Below are 27,866 nucleotides of genomic sequence, written 5' to 3'. Positions count from 1 at the left end.
TCTTCATGTGTGTTGGATTCATGTCTACTGCTCTATGAGTATTCATTTCGTCAATGTGATCATTCTTTTCTAAGTAAAAGCATCTGCTAAAAACAGAGTTCAATAAAGAGCTGTCCTGATTAGCAACTTTGGGTTCACTGACGTTTAGCATGTTGACAGGGTATCTGGTAGAGAAAGAACTTTCATTTTGTTTGTTTGTAAGTGGGAAAACTTCTGTTTGGAGGTATCTGGCAGCTATCATTCCAGAAGTGGAGACTTTGATTTCCTAGCAGACTTCCTTTGTTTGGGGAGTATTACTAAACTGCATTCCTTAGATAAGCAAATATAAAGCATCCATTTTTTCTTTCTCAGAGAAAACTTTGAAGTCATCATAAATCTGAACGTGGGGCAATTGATTAAACTTGATATACGACCTCTGTGGTCAAGTGAATGTATTATGGTTTTAACAGAACTGTTCCCTGGATGAGGTAGATAACTATTTTCTTTCCTAAACATGGAGTTCGATTAGAAGTTTGGGGTTCTGCACGTGGTGCAATTTAATGTTGAGGAACTCAGCTTTCGGGAAATGTAGCATTACTTATTATGATTGTTTCATCTGGGCCATCGAAGTCACTCTGGAGGTTGAGGAAGTATTTTGACTTAAAGGGTTACGTGTTCCCATGATGAACGTTTTCCTTTATCTTCCTATCTTGTAATTTTATTGTATGCTGAACACGGTAGGTAGTAGATTGTAGAGGTTCTGGATTATGCTAAATTACTGGAGGATCACCTTGATCCTGTCCAGGCTTGGTTTTAGGCCTTGTTAGGGCAGACTTACTTCATCTTTGCCCTTTCTCCTAGGCATATAAGACCCCTTTGTTTAAACAACACTTCCAAGATCTGAGATGTATTAAGAAAGAAGGGACAGATGGTATGAATAGTCACATAAATCTCCGTAGTGCATGAGAAACCAATATTGATATTTTCTAGAAGTTCTCAATGTGATGCCTTGTCAAAGCGGATCCTTCATTGAGTTTATAGTGCAAAAACTACATCGTGATCCTTCCTAGGGCTGTGATTGTGAAGCTTGGTGATTAAGACACTTGATTTAACTACAACCTCAGTAATCAAAACACTAAATTAACCAGAACACATTCTACTGCTTCAATTTTAGGGAAAAAAGAAGCCAATGATACCAAGAAAAGCTCAAAACAGAGATCTATTCACCAGATGTGTATGGATGAAAATACAGGTACAAATGAATCTATTTTACTCTTTTGGCTCGGCATCTAAATTCCGGTATAATGATTACTAGTATTCAGAATGTCAAAGTAGAATGTAGAATCAGCAAAAGACGGAGCAATCAAACTTTCAATAAGAGTTACACGCTTTAAAAAACTATTCCAGGTGTCTTTCAGTATTCTAGGTTTGGGGTATAGAAATATGAGAAAAACACTTCCTTGCATCAGTCGGAGGGACTATGACCTAAGCCACCATTTGTCCACCTTTGACGAACCCATGTACCACAGTGTGTAGTCAAATGGAAAAGGAGACTTCATCCCCTGTAGCCTCAAACTCTACTCAGGAGATTCCTTCCATCTCATTATCTTAACTGAATCCAGCCAGTCTTCTGAGAACAAGGCTTCATCTGTCAGCCTCTCAAGTGAAGGCCATTTTACACTCCAAGTAGCTCCAGATCTGAGAGTGGGGCAATGCTCTCCCCATTGCCACATTCAGGCCACTGCTCCTTCACTCTCTAGTTATTCCTCCATAATATGAAGCTTGTGCTCCATTCCCTGTGTCAGTCTGCATCTGACTTCCCAGTCACTCCTCCTCTTTCACTGATAATTTCATAACCAGACTCCGTACTCCCCCACTCCCTCTCCACTTCAGCTTCATCCATCGACTTAGAGGACTTTAGGGTCCATGAGGCTAAACTATCACTACTCCAGTGAATTATCCACTCTGTCTCATCCATCCACCGTCGTGCTGTGGAACTTAGCAATACTCGAAACTACTCAATCTCTGAATCAAACAGTGCAAACATCTAGCATCTCACTCACAACCTTCCTTTTTTCAACTTTATTTGTTAAGTGCCCCACTACGACTATTCTTTCACTAGGTGCTTCTGATTGACTTGCCCCTCCACCTCCCCATCCATTTATGAATCCACTCACCCATCCATTCAACAATTCATTCACCCATCCATTCATCAATCACTCATTTCTACCTTTTATTTTCTTCCTATTATGAATAGATGCTAGGGTTTATCACTTCAATTTTTCTCCTGCAAATTCTCTGGCAAACTCCAATCCTAGATGAAACTATATGTCTTCTCCATGTCTCCACCCAGGCTGCTAAGAACATCTGGAGAAAAACACAATGAAGCAGATTGGTACCACTGCAAATTAACGATCAGTGACCTCAACTAGGCCATCAAAAATACCCAGTAGCTTGGTCTAAAAATTTATGCAAAATCTATTTTAAGCCCATTCTATTCTTCTTAAATCTCTAACTCTCTCTCAGCTGATAACCTTGCCTCTGTTTCACTGGAAAAATGGAAGCTATTAGTTGGGAACTTCATACAGCCAGTGTTTTCCCTCTTCCAACAAAAGCCAACCCTTCTACATGTGCTCCGAACTCTATCTCCTTGGGTTTCACTCAAGAACATTAATTACTTTACCTCTTTCTTATTTTATTTCAATCTCTCCCTCTCTATTAGACCCTTTTCCATCAGCATTTATGCACGTTCTCATCTGTCTCATTACAACAAAAAATAAATCAACAAATGAACAAATCACCATTCCCCACCTCCACCCCCCCCCCCCAAAAAAAAGCCCCCTGGAAACCACAGGCTTCTCTATCTTCCACCAATCTCCTCCCCTTTACTCTCAAATTTCTGGCCTAAGTTGCCTATAGTTTCTCTTTCCAATTCCTCAGCCCCTTTTCCCTCCACAAACCCTCTAATCTAACTTGTTTCAACCACTCCATGGAGGCAATTCTTGTTAAATTCACCAAATATTTCCACATCACTTAAGCTAATGTACTTTTTATAGTCTTCATATCACACCACCTCTCAGAATCATTCTACAACTTTGACCACTCCCTATGTTGAAATAATCCTTCCTCTGGCTTCTATGATACCACATGCTCCAGTTTCCCTCCTTCCTCTCTGATTCTTCTCTTTTTCCTTTGCCAATCACTGTTCCTCCACCTAAACTGCAAATGTGGGCGTGCCCCAGGACATAGTCATATCCTCTTCTCATTCCACGTTCTGCCACCTGGGCAATCCCTTCCATCCCCACGGCTTCAATGGCCACCTATACTCCAACAACTTTCGAATTCTATCTCCTGCCCACACTTCTCTGAACTCTCCACTTGATGTCTCTATCTAGACGGCCCTCAAACACCTCAACTCGAATGCATCTAAAACTGAACTCATGATTTAGCCTCTTCCTTCAAAGCTTCTCCTCCAATGGATGCTTCCACCACCGACGTAGTTGCTCAAACTATATACCTTGGAGTCACCTTTGACGACTCTTGCTTCTTGAGGAGGTGAATGATTTCAGTAAAATATGGTAAATACAAATTGCAAAATGGAACAAAGATAAGTGGCATTTCATCAAACTGAGGAAGTCTACCGGTATCACTGCTATTGGCTGACTCGGTGGCCTTGGACACAAAATTTGGGAAAAGGTGTGGTTGACAATCAGTGCTTATTTCAGCTCATCTCTAGCCTGGTCCCTTTGTCTCCCTGAGACTGACGCCCTTGGAGAACACAAAGGCAGAACCCGAGGCAGATTAGAAGCTCTCACAATAGCTGTCAGTGGAGCAATGAATCAGTCCATCGGGTAATTTAGGTTCTCTTCTTTAGCACCCGCCCCTATGACTGTAGGCCAAATTAACATTTAGGTTTTTCTATAAGACAATGCAAATCTGGAAGACTGATTTCCTTCTCCATCATTCAGGAAGAAATTATAAGAGAGAGGATTTGTGTAACCTACATATGTGGGCATTCCAGAATCCCATCATTTTCACAGAGAAAGAGAAACATAATTTCCTTATTTCTTACATCACAAACACTGGATTAAGAAAGACAAATAACTTAATTTTTCGCACCTTGAAAATATAACAAAATAATAAGATGGTCTCTGTGGAGAGATCATTTTATGTTAAAACCTTAATTCTTAGAATAGCCCTGCTGGGAATCTGACAAAAGCAGCTGGAGTCCTACATGATATCCCAGGGGACAGAAGCCCCAGGGAATTTTAAAGACACTTTCAAATCAATCACGCTTAATACTCATTCATCGAGTAGAAGGAGCAGCAGAACCCTGAGGATTCAGACAGAAATCCTTCCCTCAGAGAGTTCAAACTCAGGTCACAGACCTACAGCCAATTATTATAATATAGTGGGATGTGTTCACCAACAGAAGTATGTACAAATTATAGCCCAGAGGAGGGGTGGATCCTTTGACGAGGTGAGACCTTAGCTGGGTTGTTCAGAATGAATAGGAGTTTACTACACAACCATGATGGGGAAAAGGCATTCCAGGAAAAGGAAACAGTATGTTCAGGGGCATATCTTTTGATCATGGGATGATGCTTCTGTCCTACAGCAGTTGCGGGGGGCGGGGGGAGGTGGGAGACAAAGGGGAAAGGTGGACAGGGACCAAATCATGGGGAGTCTTATGTGCCATATTATTAAAGAAGCAAGGGCTTTGCTCTGTAACTGGGAAGAGTCTCCGTGGTTTTGCGTAGGGAATATGGATAGATGAGGAGACAGACTCATGTTTTTGGTTCCTTCTCCTGGACTCTCTTGTCCCCTGTCTGTAGAAAAGTATGGGATTATTCATTCACCTACAATCCTAGTGTAAGTTCTCTTGATAAGCTAAAACCATGTATTTTGAAATTTTAGATGTAAGAAAATGAAGAACATTGTGTTATTAAAATTACATTCAGAAAATTACTGTACTCCTTACATGTTTATCGAGCTCTGCTATAATAAGCAAGGTTTTCACTCCTGAAACATTTTCTAAATATATTATCTTTGTGCTAAGGATACCAACCTTGGGTCACACTTGTTTCCTTCCCTACAATAGCCGAGGGTTAGGCAGAGTTTGTTCAATCAGAAAGGGCTTTTGCATGCGTCTGTGAGATAGTTATCTGTGCGCAGTGTGGTCCTTGGACCACTTTAATTTGTCTTTATCACCTGGAAACAAAGCAAAGCAATGAGGGCTTTGTTTTGTCTTGCCAAATGAGTTGCCAACTTCAAGACAACAGTATCCTCTTATGCTATTATGTTTTCATAGCTTCAGCAGCTCCCCAAATCAGTGCTGGAGCTTGGCAAGATGATGCTCTCTGTGGAAAAGCACTCTGATTCAAAATAAATATCTGTATGAAGCTTTCCATTACCGGGGGGAACTGGTTTCTCAACAAGAATCTACTGTGCAACATTCAATTAGTCGTAAACAATTTGGTTGCCAAGGAGACAAATGAATAAATGAGTACAAATGGATAAAGCCACCCTTAGAGACATCCTGTGGACCAATCAACACGGAAGCCATTGTCTTTTACTGTGTAAATCTACTCTCAGGGGAAAGCATTAGCCCCGATCTGAGAGAGAATTAGCAAGGTTTAAGAAGCTATTCAAGATCTCTAAGGGAGGTGGTGAATGTGGAATGAATTTGCTCCTCAGTGATAGTGGTTTTCACAGCAGAGGATTTGGGGCTGTGCAGCCTTTGGTAGGATGTGGTAGGGCTACGTGAAAGAAGCCTGGGCCTGCAGTGGAACTTTTGAAGCCTCGGTTTTTTATTCCAGAAACAGCTCCTCAACAAAGCACCCAAGTGCATTCCTCACCTGCAGCAAGCGTGCCCCGTGGCAGCCTGGGACAGTGCCTTGAGCACTGAATGCACCAGCCCCTGTGCCCCTCCCTGCGCTCTGATCGGCTGCCTTTCCCCCTCCTTCAGCAACGTTATCCCCTCACCCCCTTTTCAGGCCAGTCAGAAGGGGCGTGAATTGACATTCCCTTGCTGCTATTGTCTCTTTCCTTGAGCCCTACAGAATTAAACGTATTTGTATACGATTACTAGCTTTTAAAGATTCGTCTCTTTCTATTATTTGCCCATTTAAAAATATTTGTAGCTTGTTTTTTCTTAAACATTCTGATTATTAAAACTTTATACTTTTATGTATTCATACATTTTCTTCTATACTGGCACAGGTCTTTTAACTTGTAACCACAGTGGTATCTTTTATTCTATAAAATCATAATCTTTGCTTCCCTCCTCTTCACGTGTGCTGAGTTAGAAGCTGCATACTGTCAGGATTAGGAATACAGACTAGCCTACCTTGGTTGGAATCCTGGGGCTCCCATGTTCTAGCTCTGTGTCCTTGGGTGGGTTATCTGACTTCTCTGTATCTCAGCTTACTCATTTGCAAAGCGGGGCTATTGTGAGGTCGTGAGAATTCAGTGAGTTAAATACATAAAGCCCTTGAATAGTGTTTGGCTTCCATCTCATGACATGTTTGCTATCATTTTTCTTGTTGGGGTCTTTTGTCTACTTCATTTTGTCTCCCTTTTGAGTAGTTAAACCATTTTCCATTTACAAAAAAAATGCCCCCTCTGTTATGAACCATGCTTCCATACATATGTGGGTCTGTTTCTGGGCTCTCTATTCTGTTCCATTGATTTATTGGTCTATTCTCAAGCCAATACTCTACTGTCTTAATTAGTATAGTTTATGATGAGCGTTGATACTTGGTAGGGCAAAACCCTATTCTTATTCAAAACTGTCTTGGCTCGTCTTGGTCCTTTATACTTCCATAAGAACCATGAAATCATCTTGTTAATTACATGAAAATCTGCTATATTTATTGGAATTGCATTAAATTTATAGATTAAGAGATAGCATACTTAGGATATTGGCTATTTCTTTTGCAGCCTTCAAAAGGATTTGCAAATTTCTTCATGAAAGTCTTGCGATTCCTTTATCAGATATACTTCTACCTGTAGGTGTCCTATGGTTTTGTAGTCAGTGTGAATGGCTTCTTTTACTTTTACATTTTCAAACTGGATCCTCTTGACCTGCAGAAATGATTTTGATTTTGGCGCATTGATCTTGGGTCCAGAAATCTCACTGGACTTTCTTTAAGTTCTAACAGCTTGTGGAGTCTCACGGTTTTTTGTTTTGTTTTATTTTGTATTTTGTACCGGTTAGGATTTCGGGTGCCATGTTGAATAGTAATGACAGCATCCTTCTTGGGGTGTCTGATTTGGATGAAAATGTTTCTAAGATTTCACCAGCAGTAAGCTGTGATTGTGGATATTTTGGTAGCTAGCTCTTTATAATGTTAAGGACATCCCTTTCCCTTACCACTATGCTAAGGGTACTTATCAAGAATGGGAATTGAATTTTTTCCCCACAAGAATTTACACATATTAATTACTGCTTTACTTCTAGGTATCTAAAGATTTTTGTTGCTACTGTGAATAAATTTTTTTCTAGTTATTCTTTTCCATTTCTTATACTCTCTTTCTCCCTGGCTGTTCTCCTGTGTTCCCTTGGCTGTAAATCTCATCTGTATGTCAAATACACTTAAATTTATTTCTCATCCTCTCTCTCTCTCGAAATCTCCTGACCCATGTGGCCAATTACTTCCTTTCACAGCTGCTTGGAGGCTTCATAAGTTTCTCAAACTGAACACGCCTCAGACTAAATATTTGACTCTTCCCCTTCCCCATCCCTAAACCTGTTCCCATCTTAGCAAAATGATTCATCATCTACCTTAATTTCTCTTGGAGAAATCCTGTTTGTCCTTCCTTCCTGCCTACGTTCAATCTATCTTCATGTCCTGTTCATTGCTGGGCTTCCTTTCCTGCTCGCTCTCTACTCTGACCTTTAGCAATTCTGAGGAGCTGAGAGGACACCTGGACCAGAATAGGAGGCTGCTGGGTAGGGGCCCTGATGACTGGTGGCTTTGGTGGGTCAAGTGGTCAGCAGTAACATGTGTCATTCATGCCAAGGGGCCGGTGAGACCAGACAAGGTACCTATGGCAGAGTCCGGCAGAGAAGGACACCACAAAGACCAGCCACTCCTTCCCTCATTGCCACGAGGACTCTTGGCTTCCCCATACTCTTTTCCACCTTGAGAAGGCATAGAGGGAGGTAAGGAATAGTCCTGATAAGGAGCTGAACTTTAACTGACTACTTATTAGCAAGAAACAGTTTATGCCAGAAACAATCGAGGCAGTATGAATTCAGAGGTTCTCCTGCCCTGTCCCTTCTCCTTTCTTGTAGTATTGTATCAATTATACAATTATAGAGCAATGAAAAAGTTATGTGATTTTTTCTTTGGTACAACTGAGCTGAATTTTAATAAATCTGAAATTTCTTGCTTTATTAACTTAAAAATTTTTTCCCAAGTATATATTAAACCACCCCTTCCTTAATCCATGTAACGTATTAAGAGATCTTGGGACTGATCACTGTCCTCCTTTGGAGTTTTGATCTCTGAAGCCAGAATATTGTTCTCACAGAGGGTTCAGGCCCTAGGTAGTCAGTTGCCTCCTGTCCTTCCCATGTTGAGTTCTCTAATCACAAGACAAGGGCAGCCTTTGCTCATGGTTCTGAGGGATCTGATTGACAAGAATTGGAGAAATGTACTGTCTTCCAAATACTGACCTGCATCCACCCTTCACTTGGTAGAGCCTGTACCCATTTCCATGTCTGACTTCCCGTGACCCCATGGAGATGTAGCATGGCAACTTACAACTTGCACTGTCTTTCTTTCCAGAGGACCACCTGGGACTAAGGGCCACATGCTGCTTCTATTAAATAATTACCCCACACCCCAACTGCCTTTTAAAAAAGATGGTAGAAGGGAAGGAAGTCTGGATGGAAGGAAGAAAATCCGTTTTATGTTCACAGTTCTCATTTCCACCTGCAGTCTCCTTAGGGAATAGTGAGAGTGTGTTTAAAGATACCTATGACATTGGTAGGTACGTAGAGATGCTAGTGCCATCTCTAGAATATGTAATTGATTTAAGCTTGTTAATTAATTTGCATGAATTAAAAAGTTACAGTGGGCTCACAACCAATCAGAATGGCCATTATGAAGAAGTCTACAAATAATAAATGCTGGAGAGGGTGTGGAGAACATGGAACCCTCTTGCACTGTTGGTGGGAATGTAAATTGGTGCAGCCACTGTGGAAAACAGTATGGAGGTTCCTCAAAAAACTAAAAATAGAATTACCAAATGATCCAGCAATCCCACTCCTGGGCATATACCCAGACAAAACTATAATTCAAAAAGATACATGCACACCTATGTTCATAAGCAGCACTATTTACAGTAGCCAAGACATGGAAACAACCTAAATGCCCATTGACAGATGAATGGATAAAGAAGATGTGGTACCTATATACAATGGAATATTACTCAGCCATAAAAAAGAACGAAATAATGCCATTTGCAGCAACATGGGTGGACCTAGAGATTATTATACTAAGTGAAGTAAGTGAGAAAGAGAAAGACAAATACCATATGATATCACTTACATGTGGAATCTAAAATATGACACAAATGAACTTATCTACGAAATGGAAACAGACGCACAGACATAGAGAACAGACTTGTGGTTGCCAAGGGGGCGGCAGTGAGGGAGGGAAGGATTGGGAGTTTGGGATTAGCAGATGCAAACTATGGTATACAGGATAGATAAACAACAAGGTCCTATTGTATAGCACAGGGAACTATATTCAATATCCTGTGATAAACCATAATGGAAAAGAATATGAAAAAGAATATATACGTATAACAATCACTTTGCTGTACAGCAGAAATTAACACTATAGTATAGTATAGTAAATATAGTAGAGTAAATCAACTATACTTCAATAAAATTAATTTTAAAAAAAAGAAACAAAAAAGTGTAGTGGGTTCACAAAGCCTCTTATTTTTTCCTAAAGAGCCCAGTTTTATAACTTTCAAGATCAGTTAGAAAAGTCCCTTCCTGTGTTGCCTTTTTCATTCATCAGATTCTGTTGCCTGAGTTTGTGGGACTGCTAAAGAGCATCTGGGGACAGGCAGCGACAGGCTGAGGGCTCCTGCAGCCATTGTGAGAGGCATCCTTTGTTCATGCTCTCCTTACTCAAGCATCTACTGAACACCTGTTCTGAATTAGGCGTCAAACAAAGCTCTGAGGGCAGAACACTTAAGGGCAACCCTACAGGTTCCAGATGCTCTCTTAGAATTATATACAGCACACAAGGCCAGGGCACAAAAGAGGGAGGAGTGATCATTTCTCCTTGGGGGAAGGGAAGGGTCTGGAAAGTCTCCCGAGGAAGTGACTTGGCTTTGGGCTGAGCCCCAAGGTGTTAGAAGCATTTGCTGTGTAACTGTTGGTGGGAAGGAAGTAGGCGGAAGGAGCCCTAAGGCTCAAGGTCCAAAGGCTGAAATAATCCTGCCTCTTGGGGGCCAGGAAAAGCTGGGTTGGGCTGGATGTACTCACCAGGGGAGAGTCCCTCCTTGAATAAAAGCCTTATTATTGAAAAAAAGTAATCTTCCCCAGGGACTTTTGCCTGCATCTCCTTGGCCAGAATGTGGTCACATAGGGAGTTGTATATATTTAACTGGGCCTATCATGCTGCCAAACAAAATCAGGGTTTGTTATTGAAGGGCAGGGCAGATATTGGGTAGTTAGTAATCATACTGGCGATTATGAGTTTTCTATTATTATTATTATCATTACTATATGATTTTGGTGAGTTTACATAACTTCTTCAGGTTTCAATTTCCTCATCTCTAACATGTGGACAGTAGGGACTACCTGGAGGGTTATATTGAGAATTAAAAATGACAGATATAAAGCATCTGGAGCATAGTAGGTGCACAATAAATAGTGAGGGGAGGTTCTTGTTCTCCCTTTGGTTCCTCTCCTTCACTTCCTTTTTCTCCTTCTTCAAATACCTGCCTCACTTTCCCCTCCTCTGTAGTTTTGGAGTATATGGAGACATCTGGAAAGCCTAGAAGAAATTATACTTTACAGTTTCAAGTTCAGTCACTTTTCTTCTCCTCATTCTGATAGACAGTTTATAATGATATTTGCTTTGCAATTAGGTAGTATAGTTTGTGAAAACATCATGTAGTGTTTATAATGATTTGTTTTTAGCCACGAAAGTAAATAATGATGTCTTTACTTCATTAAGCATTTAATTAATGCTTAAATTAAATGTCATGTGAGATACATAAAAAGTGTGTCTGAAGAAGTCAGTAGAATTAGGTCAAATGAATTTGAATGAATTCTTAGTGAAAGGAAAATGGAGTTTATGAAGCAAGTTATTTGTATTTGGTAGTGCTAGGTTCTTCACCTACTTTATTTTATTTAATACTATCAAAACCCCTATGAGTTAAATGTTATTATTATTTTTTATTCCCCTGTTATGGACTGAATGCTTGTGTCTCCCAAAATTCATATGTTGAAATCTAATCCCCAGTGTGATGGTAGTTGGAGGTGGGACCTTTGGGAGGTGATTAGGTTATGAGGGTGGAGACCTCATGAATGGGATTAGTGCCCTTATTACAGAGACCCCAGAGAGCTCCCTCACTCATTCCATCATCTATGAACCAGGAAGTGGGCTCTCACCAGACACAGAATCTGCCAACACCTTCATCTGGGACTCCACAGCCTCCAGACTATAAGAAATAAATTTCTGTTATTCACAAACTGCCCAATTTATGGTATTTTTTATAGCACCCAAACTGAGGCAGACACCCTCTTTTAGGTGAGAAAACTGAGTATATTAATTCAGAATTGTATTTGACTGTTTGTAGCTGAAATAACAGTGGTTTAAACAGGGTGTAAGTTTGTTTCTCCTGTAAAACGTGGTCAGTGTTCAAGGATCCAGGCCTAGAACCTCTGTCATCAAGGATTCAGGCTCCTCCAGCTTTGTGCTCCACCAAGTGGCTTTATCTGCAAGGTTGAGCTATGATCCAAAAATAAATCGCTAGACTGTAGTTTGTGCCCAAGAATAAACTGCTAGATTGTAGCTTGTTCACATTCTTATCTTCCGTAGATAATTCCAAATTGTTTCTGGAAATACACAGTCTTTCAAAGCACACATGGAACATTTAAAAACGTTAACTGTGAAACATGAAGCTCAACCAATATCAGAGTCATTATCATACAGACCACTCTCTGACCAGAATGCCTTAAAATCAGAAGTCAATGTAATAAAAATAACTTCATACACTTGGAAATTTTACAACAGATTTTTAAAAGGAATTGATGAATCAAAGAAGAACTCATTCATATTTAAAATGAAGAGAAAATGAAAATTTTATGTTAATATTGTGGTATTCAGCTGAAGTCGTATGAAAAAGTTATAGTCATAAATGCATATGTGAGAAGAGTTTGTCTCAAGAATATGTAAAAAGCACAAGAACATAAGCCTAAAGAAAACTGAAAAGAAGAAATAATAAATGCACTCAGAAATTAATGGACTAGGAAAAAAAAGAACAAAGACAAGCAGGAAACCCAAAAGCTTGTTTTTGAAAAGAATTGTAAAGTGGATAAGTTCTGGCAAGATTAATCAAGAACATGAGAGAAGATGCAAATACATGATATAAACCATAAAGGGGGCTGCAACTATAAATTTATCACAGATTTTAAAAGCTATAGGAAAATGCTATGAGTGACATTATGTCTACATCTATAAAACTTTATTTAAAAAATGAATGATTTTTCCAAGTATATAATTTGAAAAGTATGTAAGGTATGGTCTGACTTTTTATTAACTATATATTTACATGTAAATATTCTCAAGGCAAAAAATACGTTCAAATATTTTTACGTGGTTAACTATGAGATAAGAATTTAGGAATTTTTATCATTTTCCTTCATCCAAGTTTTTAAATTCTCAACAGTGAATAAGGTCTTAAAACCTACTAAGGACTGGTGAGGGAGGGACAGAGGAAGCACCCATGGGTCACACTCCCCTCGGGACCTTGCCTGAGTTTACAGTGCAGCCCCCCCACTGTGAGCCTCTGTGCTCTGGCAGGAGGTGCTGGCCACCGCACTGTCCTGATGTCTCCACACGCCATCCTCTACCATTCCTTTCTTCAGGGAGCTGTTTCCCCAACTTTCAGTCTTTTTCACCCTGGGACATGGACCCATGCACTTCTGCAGCCTTATTCCCTCCTTGGACCGAACTCCAGTTCCCCAAAGTCCAGGCTGGTCCCATCGCCTGGACACCTGCTCCCTAGAGAGGAGGGCTGAGCACAGGGAACTCAGACCATGTTGAGCCTGGTCAGACGGCACCAGATGCTGGAGTCACAGGGACCTGGGTTCAAATCCCTGTTCGCCTCTTACTGGCTCTTTGAACTTGGTCATATTCCTTGCTTATCTCATCTTAAGTTTGTTGATGATAATGCCATATTAGAAAAATGAGGTAAAGTATATAAAAGAACCACCAGATAATAGGGCATCAGGAAATGTGAATTATTTCTTCTGCCGTTAGTTATTTGCCTGTAGTTACAACTAATTTACTAGGAAGCCTGGTATGGTGGGAAAGGATGGCTCGTGTGTATGTTGCTATGGCTCAGCATGTGGACCTTAGCATTTCTAAACTGGGGCATGGTGTGGGGCAGAGTTGGAGAGGAGTATATATAACCAATTACAATGTACCCCAGACTAAACGCGGTACTTCTGCTACCACAGGCAATAGTAGCCAGAGCCTTTCCACTGACTGTTAACATTTTACTAAAGGAAGGGGGGAAATGCTATGTTAAAGCTGGGTGAATTTTCAGTTGGTTAATCTAGAAGAATGTCAGGGGTCCAGGGCAGAGAACCGCTTTTCCATTAGGAACACATGTGATGAGTAACAAGCGGTTACGCTGCTCCCTGCTGGACACGGTGGGCGAAGGCGGAGAGTAAGGAGAGTTGCCAGGGAATACTTTGAGAACTTTCCCCTGACGTGCTGGGGAAGAGATGGCTGGGAGGGGGTCTAGATAGGCATAGAGGGGGCCCAGGCATCTTGTCAGGTGGGTGGGAATTGAGAATTCAGTCAGAGCAGAAATTTAGAGTCACAGGAGACTTAAAATCTCCCTCTTACCCCATGCCGGTCATTCATAAAAATTTGGGGCAAGTGCTAGATTTTCTGTTATTTGTGATGAGTGCCTGAACAATCTGGGGAAAGATGACCCCAGAAGGCTGGAGGAATTAGGGATGTCTGAGTTGCCTGTGAAACTGAGTAACATCATCTCCATGTGCCGGGAGCCTAAAGAAATGACTCCTGCTGCTTAGTCCTGGAGTGTTTCATTTCATTATTTCCCATGGGAGCAGAAACTTGAGCTGGACTTTGCCACATGTGCAGGGTTTGGTAGGGCTTCAGCAGATCTTTAGGGTCGTAATTGCAATGAATCAGATCCTAAAAATCAATTTTAGTTTCTCATTGGTCTAAAAATGCTTGTTTGTACAAAGCGTTTTTTTGTTTGGTTTTTTTTTTTATATATATACTGCTGACCATCTCCTCCTCCTGCAAATTTGCAGATTTCTCTTCTAAGAGTCTGCTACTCCTCCCACCTCCCTGGCTGCCCCTGCTGCTCCTTCTTCCCTAGCTCTTCTTCCTGGAGCTTGAAGGTAGGCCCACTACTCCTCCTGGGAGCCTTCCCTGGCCTGGCTCCTCGCTCAGCTCACACCCAGTACATCCACTCCCAAGGTTGTGCCTCTTCCATGAGGTGAAGGACCCTCGAGCCGACAGCTCTAGCTCCTGAGTTTCGGATGCCCATTTCCACATGGATGTCATGAGCGCCTTAAATTCATGATATCCCAGACCAATGAGATGATCTCCCTCCCTCTCATCTATTCAGACTCCTGATCAGCTGATGGCATGACCACACTCCCAGTCACAAGGGCTAGATCCTTCGCAGTGATGGGTAGCTCCTGTGTTACCTCATCACCTGTGTCCTGGCACTGTCACCTCTCCCACACTGCCCTGAAGACCGGGTGGGCTCTCAGGTGGACTGCAATTCACCCTTCTGTATCTTTGCTTAGGAATCAACTGTTCCCAGTCCTCCACAAACCCTTATCTCTGCTGTCCAAATCTCAGGGCCAGATGTTTCTACCCATGTTTTACCTGCTTCCCCAGCCCAATGTATGGCCCCGCTCTTGTGGACTCTCCGTGCCATTGTCTCAGCACATTCTCATGTTCCACAGCATCCCTTCCTTGTATTGCACTTACTAACATTTATGCAACATTCCTCCATCTACAAGATGTCAGCAGGGTGTTTAGCTGATCCATCCCCTCAGTCTCCTCAGAGACTTGTACGTGTTTGGGGTCAATAGGTAGGTTTTGTGGCCATGAGTACACCATGGGCATCCTTGCCCATCTTCCCAGCTGGTGGATACTTTTCTTGAGGATGGGACTAAACATGATTCAGCTTTGCATCCCCTACAGAGCCTGAGCACTGTGTCTGGCACAACCTAACATATCATAAATGCTGAAGTGGATGCTTGAAGGTAACCCTATTAATAATTTAGTATTTATTGTACCTTGAAGAACTCTAACATTAAAAGTTTTGGATAAAGCAGATGAGCCTATAAGAGAAACTGAGACAGAAGGGCTAGAGATGGAGGAGGGAATCTAGGAGAACATGGAGTGACAGGACAGGGAAGCATTTACATGGAGAGATCGAGCAAGAAGACGCTGGTCTGGCAGCATGGAGGTCTTTATGAGAAACACGTGTCTTTGGGAGGTAGTAACAGAAGCCAGATTGGAGTGCACTGAGGGGGAGGAGACGTAGAAATGGAGAAAGAGAGTGTTGATAACTTCTCAAGAACATTGTCTATAAAAGTGAGGAGTTATAGAGAGGAAAAGAGACATGAAAGTGAGATTCAGAGAGGATTCTCTTTCAAAATGGGATATTTATGAGTATGATTAAGAGCTTCTGAAGTAGGGAGGACTTTCTGAACTCAAATATAAAACGCTGAGTAAGAACTAGGAAACTTAATTACATAAAAATTAATTTTTTGCATGATAAAAGCAGGTGAAACATTGGGAAACAGGATTTGCAACGTAACAGGTGTAACACCTAATATGGACTCTACAGACTGAGGTGCAAAAGGTTGTATTTTCTTCTCATAACTACACTCAACTTGCTCCTCAGCCCTCACTTCTATCTGTAGCAGAAGACAACCCTATCAAAAAACAAAAAAGTTACACAACATTATAAATCAACTATACTTCAATAAAAAACAATAGAAACCAACCAACCAACAAAAAATCAAAATATCCCCTCAGAATAACTTAGTTGTTTTTAATGTATTCATCCTTAAAACCCAGATCATCTTCTCTGTCTTCAAAGAATCTATCCCCTTTTCAGGGTTTCCTTTATCTTTGTACATACTTCTGTTGGTCGATGTCACCGTGTCTTGTAATTGTATACTGCACGTCTGTGTGTACAACTTGACCTTGAGTTTGTTGAGGGGGGGACATTCTCAGTGGCCGGTATATGCACACTACCTGTGTATATTTGTAGACTCTTGTTGGTTAATAGTCATTTAAGTACTCTGTGTGCTTCAGCGTTTTGGAGTGTTAGGTAGGACTATCTCTGCATGTGTCACGTTTCCACAAAGGATGTTGTAGTAATTAAGTTTTTGCCCCCCTTTCAGAATATTTCAAGAATCAAAACTCTCTAGTCTCTCCTCTTCCTCCTCTTACTTTTCCTTTTTAACTGAGGTAAACAGTAAAATGCACAAAAATTAAGTGTAGAGCTCACTGAATTTTTACATATGTATACACCTGTGCAGTCATCTCCCAGATCAAGATCCAGAACATTTTCCGCCCCCAGCAGGCTCCCTCCTGCCTCTTCTTAGTCAGACCCCACCTCTTCCAAATACAACTATGTTCTGATTTCTAGCACCATGTACTAGACTAGTTTTGCCTGTTTTTGAACCTCATATAAATTAAATCATATAGCGTGTATTCCTTTGTGTTTGGCTTCTTTTGTTCGACATTATGTTTGTGAGATTCAAACATGTTGACCTGTGTCTTACAGTCTGTTCTTTCTCATTCTGGTGTAGTATTTCATTGTATGAATAGAGATTATGCTTTCAATAACAAAGCTTTCTTGGTTTTTTAGAGAAACGGCCATTCCTAAATCTAGAATATTATTTTGCCATAGATGTGTTTGGCTTTGTAATATTTTTTCCTGTCCTAAGTGGGTGGCTAATAAATAAGGGAAAAAAGAGTCCATTTTCAGAAAACACGATTTAAAAATAAAAATTAACAAACTCTTCCCTTATATTGCCTAGGTACAAACTCTTAGGTGTAAGATAGGCTACAGGGATGTATTTGTACAACACGGGGAATATAGCCAATATTTTGTAATAACTGTAAATGGAGTGTAACCTTTAAAAATTGTATGTAAATTTTAAAAAAAGAACAAACTCCTAATTGAGTTCATTTCCATAGAGCTGGGCAGGAAATTGACCTTCCAGATTCAGGATGGAGGATAGCCCTGAATGTTAACTTGGACCATGGGAGTAGCAGGGAGTGGGTTCCTTGAGTAGAAAGCTCCCTCACATGAATGTGCTGTTTTATGTCTCCCCACCTCCCCCCCGCCCCCGGCATCACTGATTTCCAGTGAGATGAGTCAGAAAGTGGTTAAGGAGGGCCCCAGACTCTCCAAGAACCAGAAGTTCTCGGAGCACTTCAGCATACATTGCTGCCCGCCGTTCACCTTCCTCAACTCCAAACGCGAGATTGTGGACCGCAAGTATAGCATCTGTAAAAGTGGCTGCTTCTACCAGAAGAAAGAGGAGGACTGGATCTGCTGTGCCTGCCAGAAGACCAGGTGAGTGGTCTGCGCTGCCACCTGGCGCCTGGGCTGGGCGTTGGCCTCTGTCTCTCAGCTCTGAGTTCCCCCTTCCTGCTCTACTCTGCGATGCTGGGGCTGAGGCTCTGCAAACTGCGCTTCCCCCAATCCCCTGACAGTCGGCTCCCCCGTTAGGCTCAGGCATTGGAAGGTACTGGAGGGAGACTGGAAGGTGGGGCGGGGGGAGGAGCAGGGCTGCCTTCCTATTTCCAGCTCCTGTCAGCATCCCTTAAAGCAACAGAGGAGAGCCATTGCTCCAGCCTCCAGCTTCTTTTGGCCCTCTCAGCACCAGCCGCCGCGCAACGTCCCCTCAGAGGCCCAAGCGCCAGCCAGCTGCACCCCCCGCGGTGGTCAGAGCACCAGCCAAGCCACGGTCCCCTCCGAGGTCCGAACGTCAGCCACGCCCCCGCCCAGAAGTCCGACCTCCACCAGCCAAGCAGCGTTCCCCTCAGAAGGCCAAGAAGCAGCCGCGCAGCAGCCCCCAGAAAGGGCCAGGCACCAGCCGTGGGGGGTCCCCCAACAAAGCCTCTAGGTTCTGGTAACACCACCTCTTCCCTTTTGCTCCCCAGCCCTAAGGTTAGTAGCTGCTTCCTGTGTTTACTAACAATAGGTTATCTCAGTGGCCCTCCTTCAGCCTTACCAAACCTGTGTAATCAGTTCCCTGCATTAAATCCCCTTGTTTGAAACTCCTAGTGTGGCTTCTGTTTTCCACATAGCCACTGCTGGTACAATACTTCAGATGGCAGCACCAGTTGCTTCCTTTGTCTAGTAGGACTGGAAGTGATTAATTTATAAATTCAGAGTATGGACCACAGTAACAGATTGAATAAATGAGGTCCTCGATTCCTGTCCCTCAGAGAGAGAAGGAATGGTGGCTCTAAGGGGTATCTGTGTATGTGCAAAAGGAGAGGTTCAGCCAGTTCATCCACCCCTCCTCCCAACACACTTCATCTGATGTTAACTTCAGTGGCAAGATCGTTCATTCATTCATTCAACAATCTTGATTGCATATGTATAGAGTTCCACATACTATGCTGGGGGATGGGAACGTGGCCAGAACAAGCCAGGTTGTTTGTGATCCACCAGAACCAAACAAGAGAATGGTTAGTCACAGTGTAGGGTTAAACGCTCTAATACTCTCATAATCAGTATGTGCATTGGGCTATGGAAGCCTGGAGAATGATTCTGCCTGTCTGGGGCTTCGAAGAAGTTAGGTTAGAATAAGTAGAGGATAAAAGGGGATGATGCCTGTAGAGAGAATAAGTGAACCAAACAGCATATGTTCATCAGCTCCATCTTGGGAAGGTCAGCCTGTTTTTTTTTTTGTTTTTTTTAATAGACTTTACTTTTCAGAGCAGTTTTAGGTTCATATCATAGTTGAGCAGAAGGTAAAGAGACTTCCCTTATACTCTCTGTCCACACGCACGGCAGGCCAACTCTTTAGTCCTTTTAGTATTTGAAAATGAACCTGTTTTATAAGTTAACAATGGATATAAACTGTATTTGGGATTCTCATAAGTACTCTGATGCTCAGAACCTGTATAGCACATAATAGTGCATGCATGTCTCATGATGTTTACAGATTTAGTATGTAGAAGAATCAACTGGGGAGCATGTTAAAATGCTCCCAGAGAACCTAATTCCTTGGGTCACTTGTGAGGTTCTAGGGATCTGCACTGTCAACAAGCAACCAACCCACCCCCAGTGTAGATCAGGTGAGGTTAATTTGGGAAGGAAGTAACAGACTGGTGAGTGACTGGTAAGTCACTAAAACTGTAATAGGAAGTTGTGCGTCAAGTTATCTGGTTGTTAATGTATGCCTTCCTGAGGGGCCTGAGTAATAAGGTCCTAGGACAGGTGAGCTTTGAAATATGGAAGTGGTTAGGAAATGTACAGAGCAGAGGAAATTAATTGTATATGAGGCATGACATCTATGGTGGTGGCTTCAAGCCCACAATCTCCAGTGAGCTATGTGATGGCTATTTGGGTGGCCGGGAGTTGAATGAACCAGGACATGGAAAGGAGATGGAAGACAATGAAAGCCAATTTCATCTGAGCCACAGATTTGTCTGGATTCAGCCTTGCTGAATTCACTTAAACTCAAGAGATATTTTAGTGTTGGTGTATTTTGACTCCCTCAGTTAACTATCCTCGGTGGGTATCAAGGAAGACACCTCTATAGTCTGTCACTGCCTCCTCAGCTGTCGTCCCTTCCCTGGGACCAAGGGACCTGACAGGCTCCATTCATAATGTCCCACGACATCACAGATGCACCATCTGAGCCCTTCCTACGACACTCATTCTCCCTTCTCAGGTTCCCCAAGGTCCTAAGGTAATGCATTAGAGACATTGCTTCGCCATGCTGTATGCGCTATGCATACATACTCTATTGACACTAAGTGACTGTCCTAAATCAAAGGGGTGGGAGGAAGATTAATGGGAAGAAATTCACTCTCAAGCAGAGCTACTAAATTACATGTGAAGAAAGGGTCAAAAAAGTTTTCCTGAAGCAGGCTTGCTTTCTGAAATGGTGCCATTCTTGAGGTCTGACCCTTTGAGGTCAAACAATTTTGACAAAGGACTTTTGTGTCCTTAGTAATTCCCTTGGATACATCTTTTCAAAAACCAGTGAATATTTAAATCTTAGGATCCAATAGGTATGATTCCTTGCATCCTGATTGAACATGCCAGCATTCTCATATTTGATGGAAAGAAACCATGGCATCTCCCTTTTAGTTTGTTTTACTCTCAGTTCTTCAAGGTTTTAGTATTTCACAGGTCATCCTGGCCTTTAGGGTTAAGACGTGTTTCCGGAGCTGAGACTCTTCTGGCTCCTTGGTGCTCTGCTTTCAGGAGCTAAGATCTGTGGTTTTCTGAAAACTTCTGTGGCTGCGGCTTTGAGTGACTAATTTGGGGCCAGTCACACATATGTGAGCAGTACTGTGTGTGCCTTTGATGTGTTCTTTCACAGCGTTGTCTTGTACCAACTGCGCCCTGCACACAAGAAGCCTGGAGGCCCAATCTATTTCCACATGTATTTTCAAGCCTGGTCATCGAGACCACGTGTACAGCACTGCACCAAACTCTGGGCAATCAGGGGGGATGATGTATGCCCCTGGTCCCGCTGCTCAGATGGTATTTATGAGTGGCCCATCTCTCAGTGATGCTGCTGTTCCCCTGAGTAACAACCCTGAGCTCGGGAGTTAGCCCCCAGTCAGTGGTCGCACCTGTATATAGTTTTCGGTTTGTTGGCGATGACCAGGACTGCCAAAGGAAAATGCAATTATAAACATTTACATACTTGACAAGCTAGGATTTACTTCAGAAGAGCGCCAACCCATGAGCAATTACTGTGAGGGGTCCGAGAGTATGCGCTAACAGACCCAGGCTCCGGGGCCAGCTGCTAAGTTTCAGGCTCTTAGATAGAGGTAGTCTGCCTGCTTTTCAGGTCTGCACACCCAAACTTATTCCAGACACTTTCTATGTGACTTGTCCTCCTTTTGTCTTCCTGATGCCAAGAGGTACATTCTGCATTTTCACCTTCCAGAAAACCAGAGAGAACTCTCTTTCTTTGTGCAGGATTGGGTAAACTAGCCCTTCCACTTCCCTTGATTTTTCCATCTTGGTCTTCTTTATGAGTCCTTCCTTTTCTGGCAACACTTCACCTTGGGATCCTCTAGGGTTTTATTCTGAGCCCTCTCCTTGATTTTGCCTTCTGTTTTTTTTTTTAATTATTTATTTTTAAAATTTTTATTAGAGTATACTTGATTTACAATGTTGCGTTTGTTTCTGCTGCACAGCAAAGTGAATCAGTTATACATATACATATATCCCCTCTTTTTTAGATTCTTTTCCCATATAGGCCATTACAGAGTCTCTTATGGTTTTATGGGTTTTTTTCAGTTGTAAATATATATACACATTTTTAATATTCTTTTCCATTATGGTTTATAACAGGATATTCAGTATAGTTCCCTGTGCTATACAGTAGGATCTTGTTGTTTATCCATTCTAAATGTAATAGTTTGCATCCAACAACCCCAACTCCCAGTCCCTCCCTCTCCCTTCCCCCCTCCGCCTTGGCAACCACAAGTCTATTCTCTATGTCTATGAGTCTGTTTATGTTTTGTAGATAGGTTCGTTTGTGCCGTATTTTAGATGCCACATTAAGTGATATCATATGATATTTGTATTTCCCTTTCTGACTTACTTCACTTAGTATGATACTCTCTAGTTGCATCCATGTTGCTGCAAATGGCATTATTTCATTCTTTTTTTATGGCTGAGTAGTATTCCATTGTATATATGCACCACATCTTCTTTATCCATTCATCTGTCGATGGGCATTTGGTTGTTTCCATGCTTTGGCTATTGTGAACAGTGCTGCTATGAACATAGGGGTGCATGTATCTTTCTGAAGTATAATTTTGTCCAGGTATATTCCCAGGGGTGGGATTGCTGGATCATATGGTAATTCTATTTTTAGTTTTCTGAGGAACCTCCATACTGTTTTCCATAGTGGCTGTACCAACTTAACATTCCCACCAACAGTGTAGGAGTGTTCCCTTTTCTCCACATCCTCTCCAGCATTTGTTATTTGTAGACTTTTCTTATGGTTTTAAACGTGACAGGCATGGTGATGACTTGTAAACCTTATTCCAGCCCTGGCATTAAACTCATATATGGGCTTGATTGCCCAGCAGATCAACGTGGATGTTATCAAACTCAACTCATCTCCACTTGACTTCTTTCCCATGAACACTCGCTCTTCCTCTTATCAACAACCTCAGCAAATAACACCACAGCCCCTCTAATCAGCCCTACTGGAAACCTAAGCCCCACCCTGACTTCCAACCTCTTGAGATACACACACGCCTGCCAATTCTACTTTCTAGAATTTTTTTTGTTTTTTTACCATAACTTAAAGTACATTAAGAGCTGATGGGAAAGGGTGCAGAAGTGAGGGTGAGATTGGAAACAAAGGAGAGGGGATGGAGATCGTGGATAGAGTAAGAGAAGTAAGGCTCCTTCATAGTACGTGTGGAGGGACAGGCCACTGATGGGAACAGGAAAAGCCGTTTGGTTTTGCAAAATAGAGACCCATTAAATGGTCGTTAAGGGGACTTCCCTGGCAGTCCAGCGGTTAAGACTCTGTGCTTCCAGTGCAGGGGGTGTGGGTTCGATCCCTGGTTGGGGAACTAAGATCCCACATGCCTCGCAGCCAAAAAAATACATAAATAATAAAAAATTTGAAAACATTTAAAAAAGGATGAAGGCAAGTCATACCCCGAGGATGAAAGAGCTGGAGGTCTGAGAAGGTTAGGGTAGGTTTAGAACAGGCCGTGAGGCTGCGCTGAAGGCTTGCTGAGCTCTGCCTGATGGAGCTGCATATGAACCATCTGTTCTTTCTAAGTTTATTCTCCAATGAGGGAAACAAATTGCCGTCTCTGAAATCACCAGTGGAATCATCCAACTCCACATCAACCGTCTGCTTTTCTTCCAGCTTGCTTTGTTAAGTGTGCCCACAGCAACTGTTCTTAAACTTCACCAGGTGCTTCTGGTACTCTGAGCCCTGGCTTTTCCTTCTCCATCCATCAGATTCCTTTTTTCTTCCCTGGTAGTTTGATTTAAAAAATGTTTCAAGTTATCATCATTTATTTATTAATTTAAATTATTTCCTTATGAATTATTCAATTTATTCAAAGTAAAAAACCAAATCGAAACAGTTTACCAATTTCTCTCCCCCTGCACCCCTGCCTCTCTTCTCTGTATCTATGAGCTTGTTTTTCATTTGTTTGTTTATTTAGATTCCAGATATAGAAGAGATCCTATGGTGTTTATCTTTCCCTGGCTTATGTTACTTAGCACAATGCCCTCGAGGTCCATTCATGTTGTTGCAGATGGCAAGGTTCCATTCTTTTTTATGGATGAATAATGGTTCGTTGTATGTATGTGTATATATATATATATATATATATATATATATATCTCACAGTTTCTTTATTCACTTGTCCACTGATGGACACTTGTTTCCATATCTTGGCTATTATAAATAATGTTGAAATGAACATGAGGGTGCATATATCTTTTAAAGTTAATGTTTTCATTTTCTTTGCATAAATACACAGGAGTGGAATTGCTGGACCGTATGGTAGTTCTATTTTTAATTTTTTGAGGAACCTCCATACTGTTTTTCACAGTGGCTGCACCAATTTACATTCCCCTCAACAGAGCACAAGGGTTTTCTTTTCTCTACATCCTCACCGACACTTACTATTTCTTGTCTTTCTGATAATAGACATTTTAACAGGTGTGAGGTGATATCTCATTGTGGTTTTGATTTGCATTTCCCTGATGATTAGTGATGTTGAGCATCTTTTCATGTACCAGTTGACCATATGTGTCTTCTTTGGAAAAATGGCTATTCAGACTCGTTCTTTCTTCACTTTCCTCCCTCTCCAAATTAGAAACCATGGCCCAACATTTTAATCTCTCTCAAAAATACCTTACATTCCCCTACCCTTTGAATATCTATCTCATATTCTTGGGAAAACCTCCAGCCTTGTATGAAGCCAACCATCTGCCTTCACCCTGTCTGTTTCCAGGCAGTTTTGAGCATTACTGGGAAAAAACACACAGCAGGGCAGTAGTAGTTGGGTGGAAAGCAGGATTACGGTGATTATATCACTAAGCACTGTTTTCTTTTGGGAAGCCATAGTTCAGTTACCTGCATTCGGATAAAGGAGAAAGCCACAGACCATGACACAAAAAGTGTCATGTATGTTTGTGTAATACACAAGGCACATACACACACACACACATGCATACATATATCAGGTTTACATGCATGCAGTAGAATTCAACATTTTCAGCAAACAGTTCTATGCACAGAGTCATGTAACCACCACCGCAATCAAAATATAGAATACTTTCATCAACTTCCAAATTTCCCTCATACTTCCCCTTTGAAGTCAGTCCCCAAGCTCCTGACAACCACTGATCTGTTTTCTGTCCCTATAGTTTTGTCTTGTCTAGAATGTCACATAAATGGAATCATACAGTATGTACCCTTTTGAGTCTGGCTTCTTTCACTTAGCATAATGCATTTGAGATTGAACCATGTTCTTGTTGCATGAATCAGTAGTTCTTTCACTTTTATTGCTGAGTAGTATTCCACTGTATGTACGAACCTATCAGAATTTTCCATTCACGAGTTGAAGGATATTTAGGTTGTTTCCAGTTTTTGGTAATTATGAATAAAGCTTCTGTAAACATTCATGTGAGTGTAAGTTTGCTTTTCTTTGAGTAAATAACTAGAACTGGTATTGCTGGGACATATGGAAGGTGTATGTTTAAATAACTATAAAACTGCTAAGTTGTTTTCCAAAGTGGTTGCACTACTAGCAAAGTGGTTGTATTCCTACTAGCAAAGTAGGATGCTCTGAATTCTTGTCAGCATTTGGTACTGTCAGCTTTAAAAATTTTACCCATTCTAATATTGTGTGTTGTGGTACCTCACTGTATTTTTAATTTTGTTTTTTTCTATTGACTAATGATGTTCTTTTAATGAGCTTATATATCATCCACCAAAGACATTTATTGGTGAAGTGTGTGCTCAATCTTTTGCCCACTTAAAAAAGTGGGTTATTTAATTATTATTGTGTTTTGAGAGTTTAAAAATATATATCTGGATATAAGTCCTTTATCAAATACATGTTTTGCAAATATTTTCTCCCAGCCTGTGGTTTGCTTTCTCATTTTCTTAATAGTGTCTTGTGAAGAACCAAAGTGTTAAACTTTGGCAAAGTTCAATTTATCAATTTTTTCTTTTATATATCATGTTTTTTGTATTGTATGTGTGCTTTTTGGATTGTATGGAAGAGTTCTTTGCCTAACCCAAGATCACAAAGATTTTCTCCTGGAAATTTAAAATTTTAAGTTTCACATTTATGTTATCTATTTTGAGTTAATTTTTTGGTAAATGGTGTGAGATATGGATTGAGGTTCCATTTTTTTTTTTGCATATGGATATCTAATAGTTCCAGCACAACTTGTTGAAAAGATTCTCCACTGAATTACTTTTGCAATTTTGTCAAAAATCAGTTGACCATAATGAGTGAGTTTATTTCTGGACTTTCTATTCTGTTTCACTAATTTATATATCTTTTCTTTCATCAACTTGATTACTATAGCCTTACAGTAAGTGTTAAAATCAGTTTAGTGTAAATTCTCCAACACAGTTTTTTATTTTTGAAATTGTCTTTGGCTATTCTAGTTCCTCCACTTTTCCATAGAAATTTTAGTGTCAGTGTGTGAATTTCGACAATATATCCTGGTGGGATTGAATGGGATTATGTCAAGTTTATAAGTCAGCATGGGGAGAACTGTACATGCTATATCTCCCCATTCATTTAGGTCCTTTTTGTTTTGAAGTTTTCAGCATACAGATCACATACATATTTTGTTTGCTTTATACTTAAGTATTTCATGCTTTTAGGTACTATTAAAAATAGTACTTTTTCAATTTCAGTTGTTCACTGCCAATATATAAAAACATTGATCATGTACCCTGTGATCTTGCTAAAGTCACTTATTCTAGCTTTTTTGGGGGGTAGACTCTGGGATTTTCTACACTGACAATCATGTTGTCTGTAAATAGAGACAGTTTTATTTTTTCATTTCTGATCTGTATGTCTAGTTTTTGTATATGGTTTAAACTGCTATTTCACTTAGAACATTTTCTTTTTAGAAAAATATTTTAACAACATTAAGTCCTCGCCAAATTGGCTTTTTGAATCATTAAAAGGAGTTACAGCGGCTTCCCTGGTGGTCCAGTGGTTAAGATTCGAGCTTCCACAGCAGGGGGCACGGACTCGATCCCTGGTCAGGGAACTAAGATCCCATATGCTGTGCGGTGCAGCCAAAATATATTTAAAAAAAAAAAAAAAAAGAAAGAGAGAAAGACAAAAAGGAAACAAAAGCAATATTTACTGTACATAAAAACAGAAGATATTTTAAAGAATATCTTTCCTAGGCTCAGGCCGGAAAAAAAAAAAATGATCATATTATTTTGGCCAGATAGTTCCAGGATTGAGACGTTTCCAGAATTGAGATTTTAAGGCTGAGTTTAGCAGAAGAGTAATAACCGCAAAGGTAGTCTATAAATTTATAATTCTATTAACTGAGCATGGAGAAAGAGCACATCACTTAGCAACGCTGGGGATTTTTATGTTTCTCTTTGTAAACCAGATTGAAAAAGAGGACCAAGCCGACCCCTCGGAAGAAGTGATGGAGGAGTTTCAAGTGAATGGACGGCCTCAGCTCCCGGACTCACTGCTTCTCAACCCACGTGCCCCGGGACAGGTTATCTGGCTTTGAATATGATGCAGGGGCACACACCTGCTGATGCAGCCACAGCCGATGCCCATAGTCCCCATGGCACGGGGGCCACCGGGCAGCCTGCCTGGAGGTGAGAGGGGACACGTCTGTGTGTTATACTCCAGGCGGTGGGTCCCAGCAGCAGCCCTCAGGCTCCAGAGCTCTTTTGGTCTCAGCTATAGACCTTTCTCCCCCAGGATGTGCACAGGCCTCCAGGATCTTTGGCCCAGGATGGCCCCAGTGCCAGCCCACGTGTTGTCTTCCAACCTCTAGTCCCCTCCATCCCGCATCCTGTTGCCTAGTCTGACTTTTAACCTTTGACCTCTTTCTTTGTAATTAATCCTCTACCTGGGTTCCTCTCTCCCCCTGTGTCCTTTGGTTTCCATTTGACCTCCTTAATCAGTCCTCTGTACTAGCTCACAGTCTGAGGCACAGCTGGCTTTGGGGAAGATCCAAGTTCTTTTGTAATACGATATTAGGCTACCAAATGGTCCAGAGATGCAAGGAGATTCCCAGGGAGGGTACGAGCTGTCTAACTCCACATGTCAGAGGCAGTCGATGTGCTGTGTCAGGAGCTGAGAGGAAAGTCATGAGGAAGGAGCTCTCTCCCACTCCCAGGCCCCTGTCTCCAG

At 41.4% G+C, this 27,866-nt stretch overlaps 1 protein-coding gene across 2 annotated transcripts; it reads left to right on the top strand.

Annotated features, from left to right (window-relative positions):
- Nucleotides 1–17,629: 17,629 nt before the first annotated feature.
- On the top strand, nt 17,630–27,145 carry MOBP (myelin associated oligodendrocyte basic protein; the record flags this gene model as incomplete). Of its 2 annotated transcripts, XM_079935338.1 has the most annotated exons (3): nt 17,630–17,835; nt 18,143–18,388; nt 27,106–27,145. In XM_079935338.1, the coding sequence occupies 3 exons, from the start codon at nt 17,630–17,632 to the stop codon at nt 27,143–27,145; spliced, it is 492 nt and encodes a 163-aa protein (XP_079791464.1). The 2 variants fall into 2 exon arrangements, with proteins under 2 accessions (XP_079791464.1, XP_079791465.1); XM_079935339.1 differs by lacking the exon at nt 27,106–27,145 and having other exon boundaries at nt 18,149–18,398.
- Between the last annotated feature and the right edge of the window lie 721 nt (nt 27,146–27,866).

This window comes from Stenella coeruleoalba (genome assembly GCF_951394435.1).
Source record: "Stenella coeruleoalba genome assembly, chromosome: 10".
Lineage (NCBI taxonomy): Eukaryota > Metazoa > Chordata > Mammalia > Artiodactyla > Delphinidae > Stenella > Stenella coeruleoalba.
The sequence above is the reverse complement of the archived record's forward strand: the minus strand, read 5'-3'. Positions and strand labels throughout refer to the sequence as shown.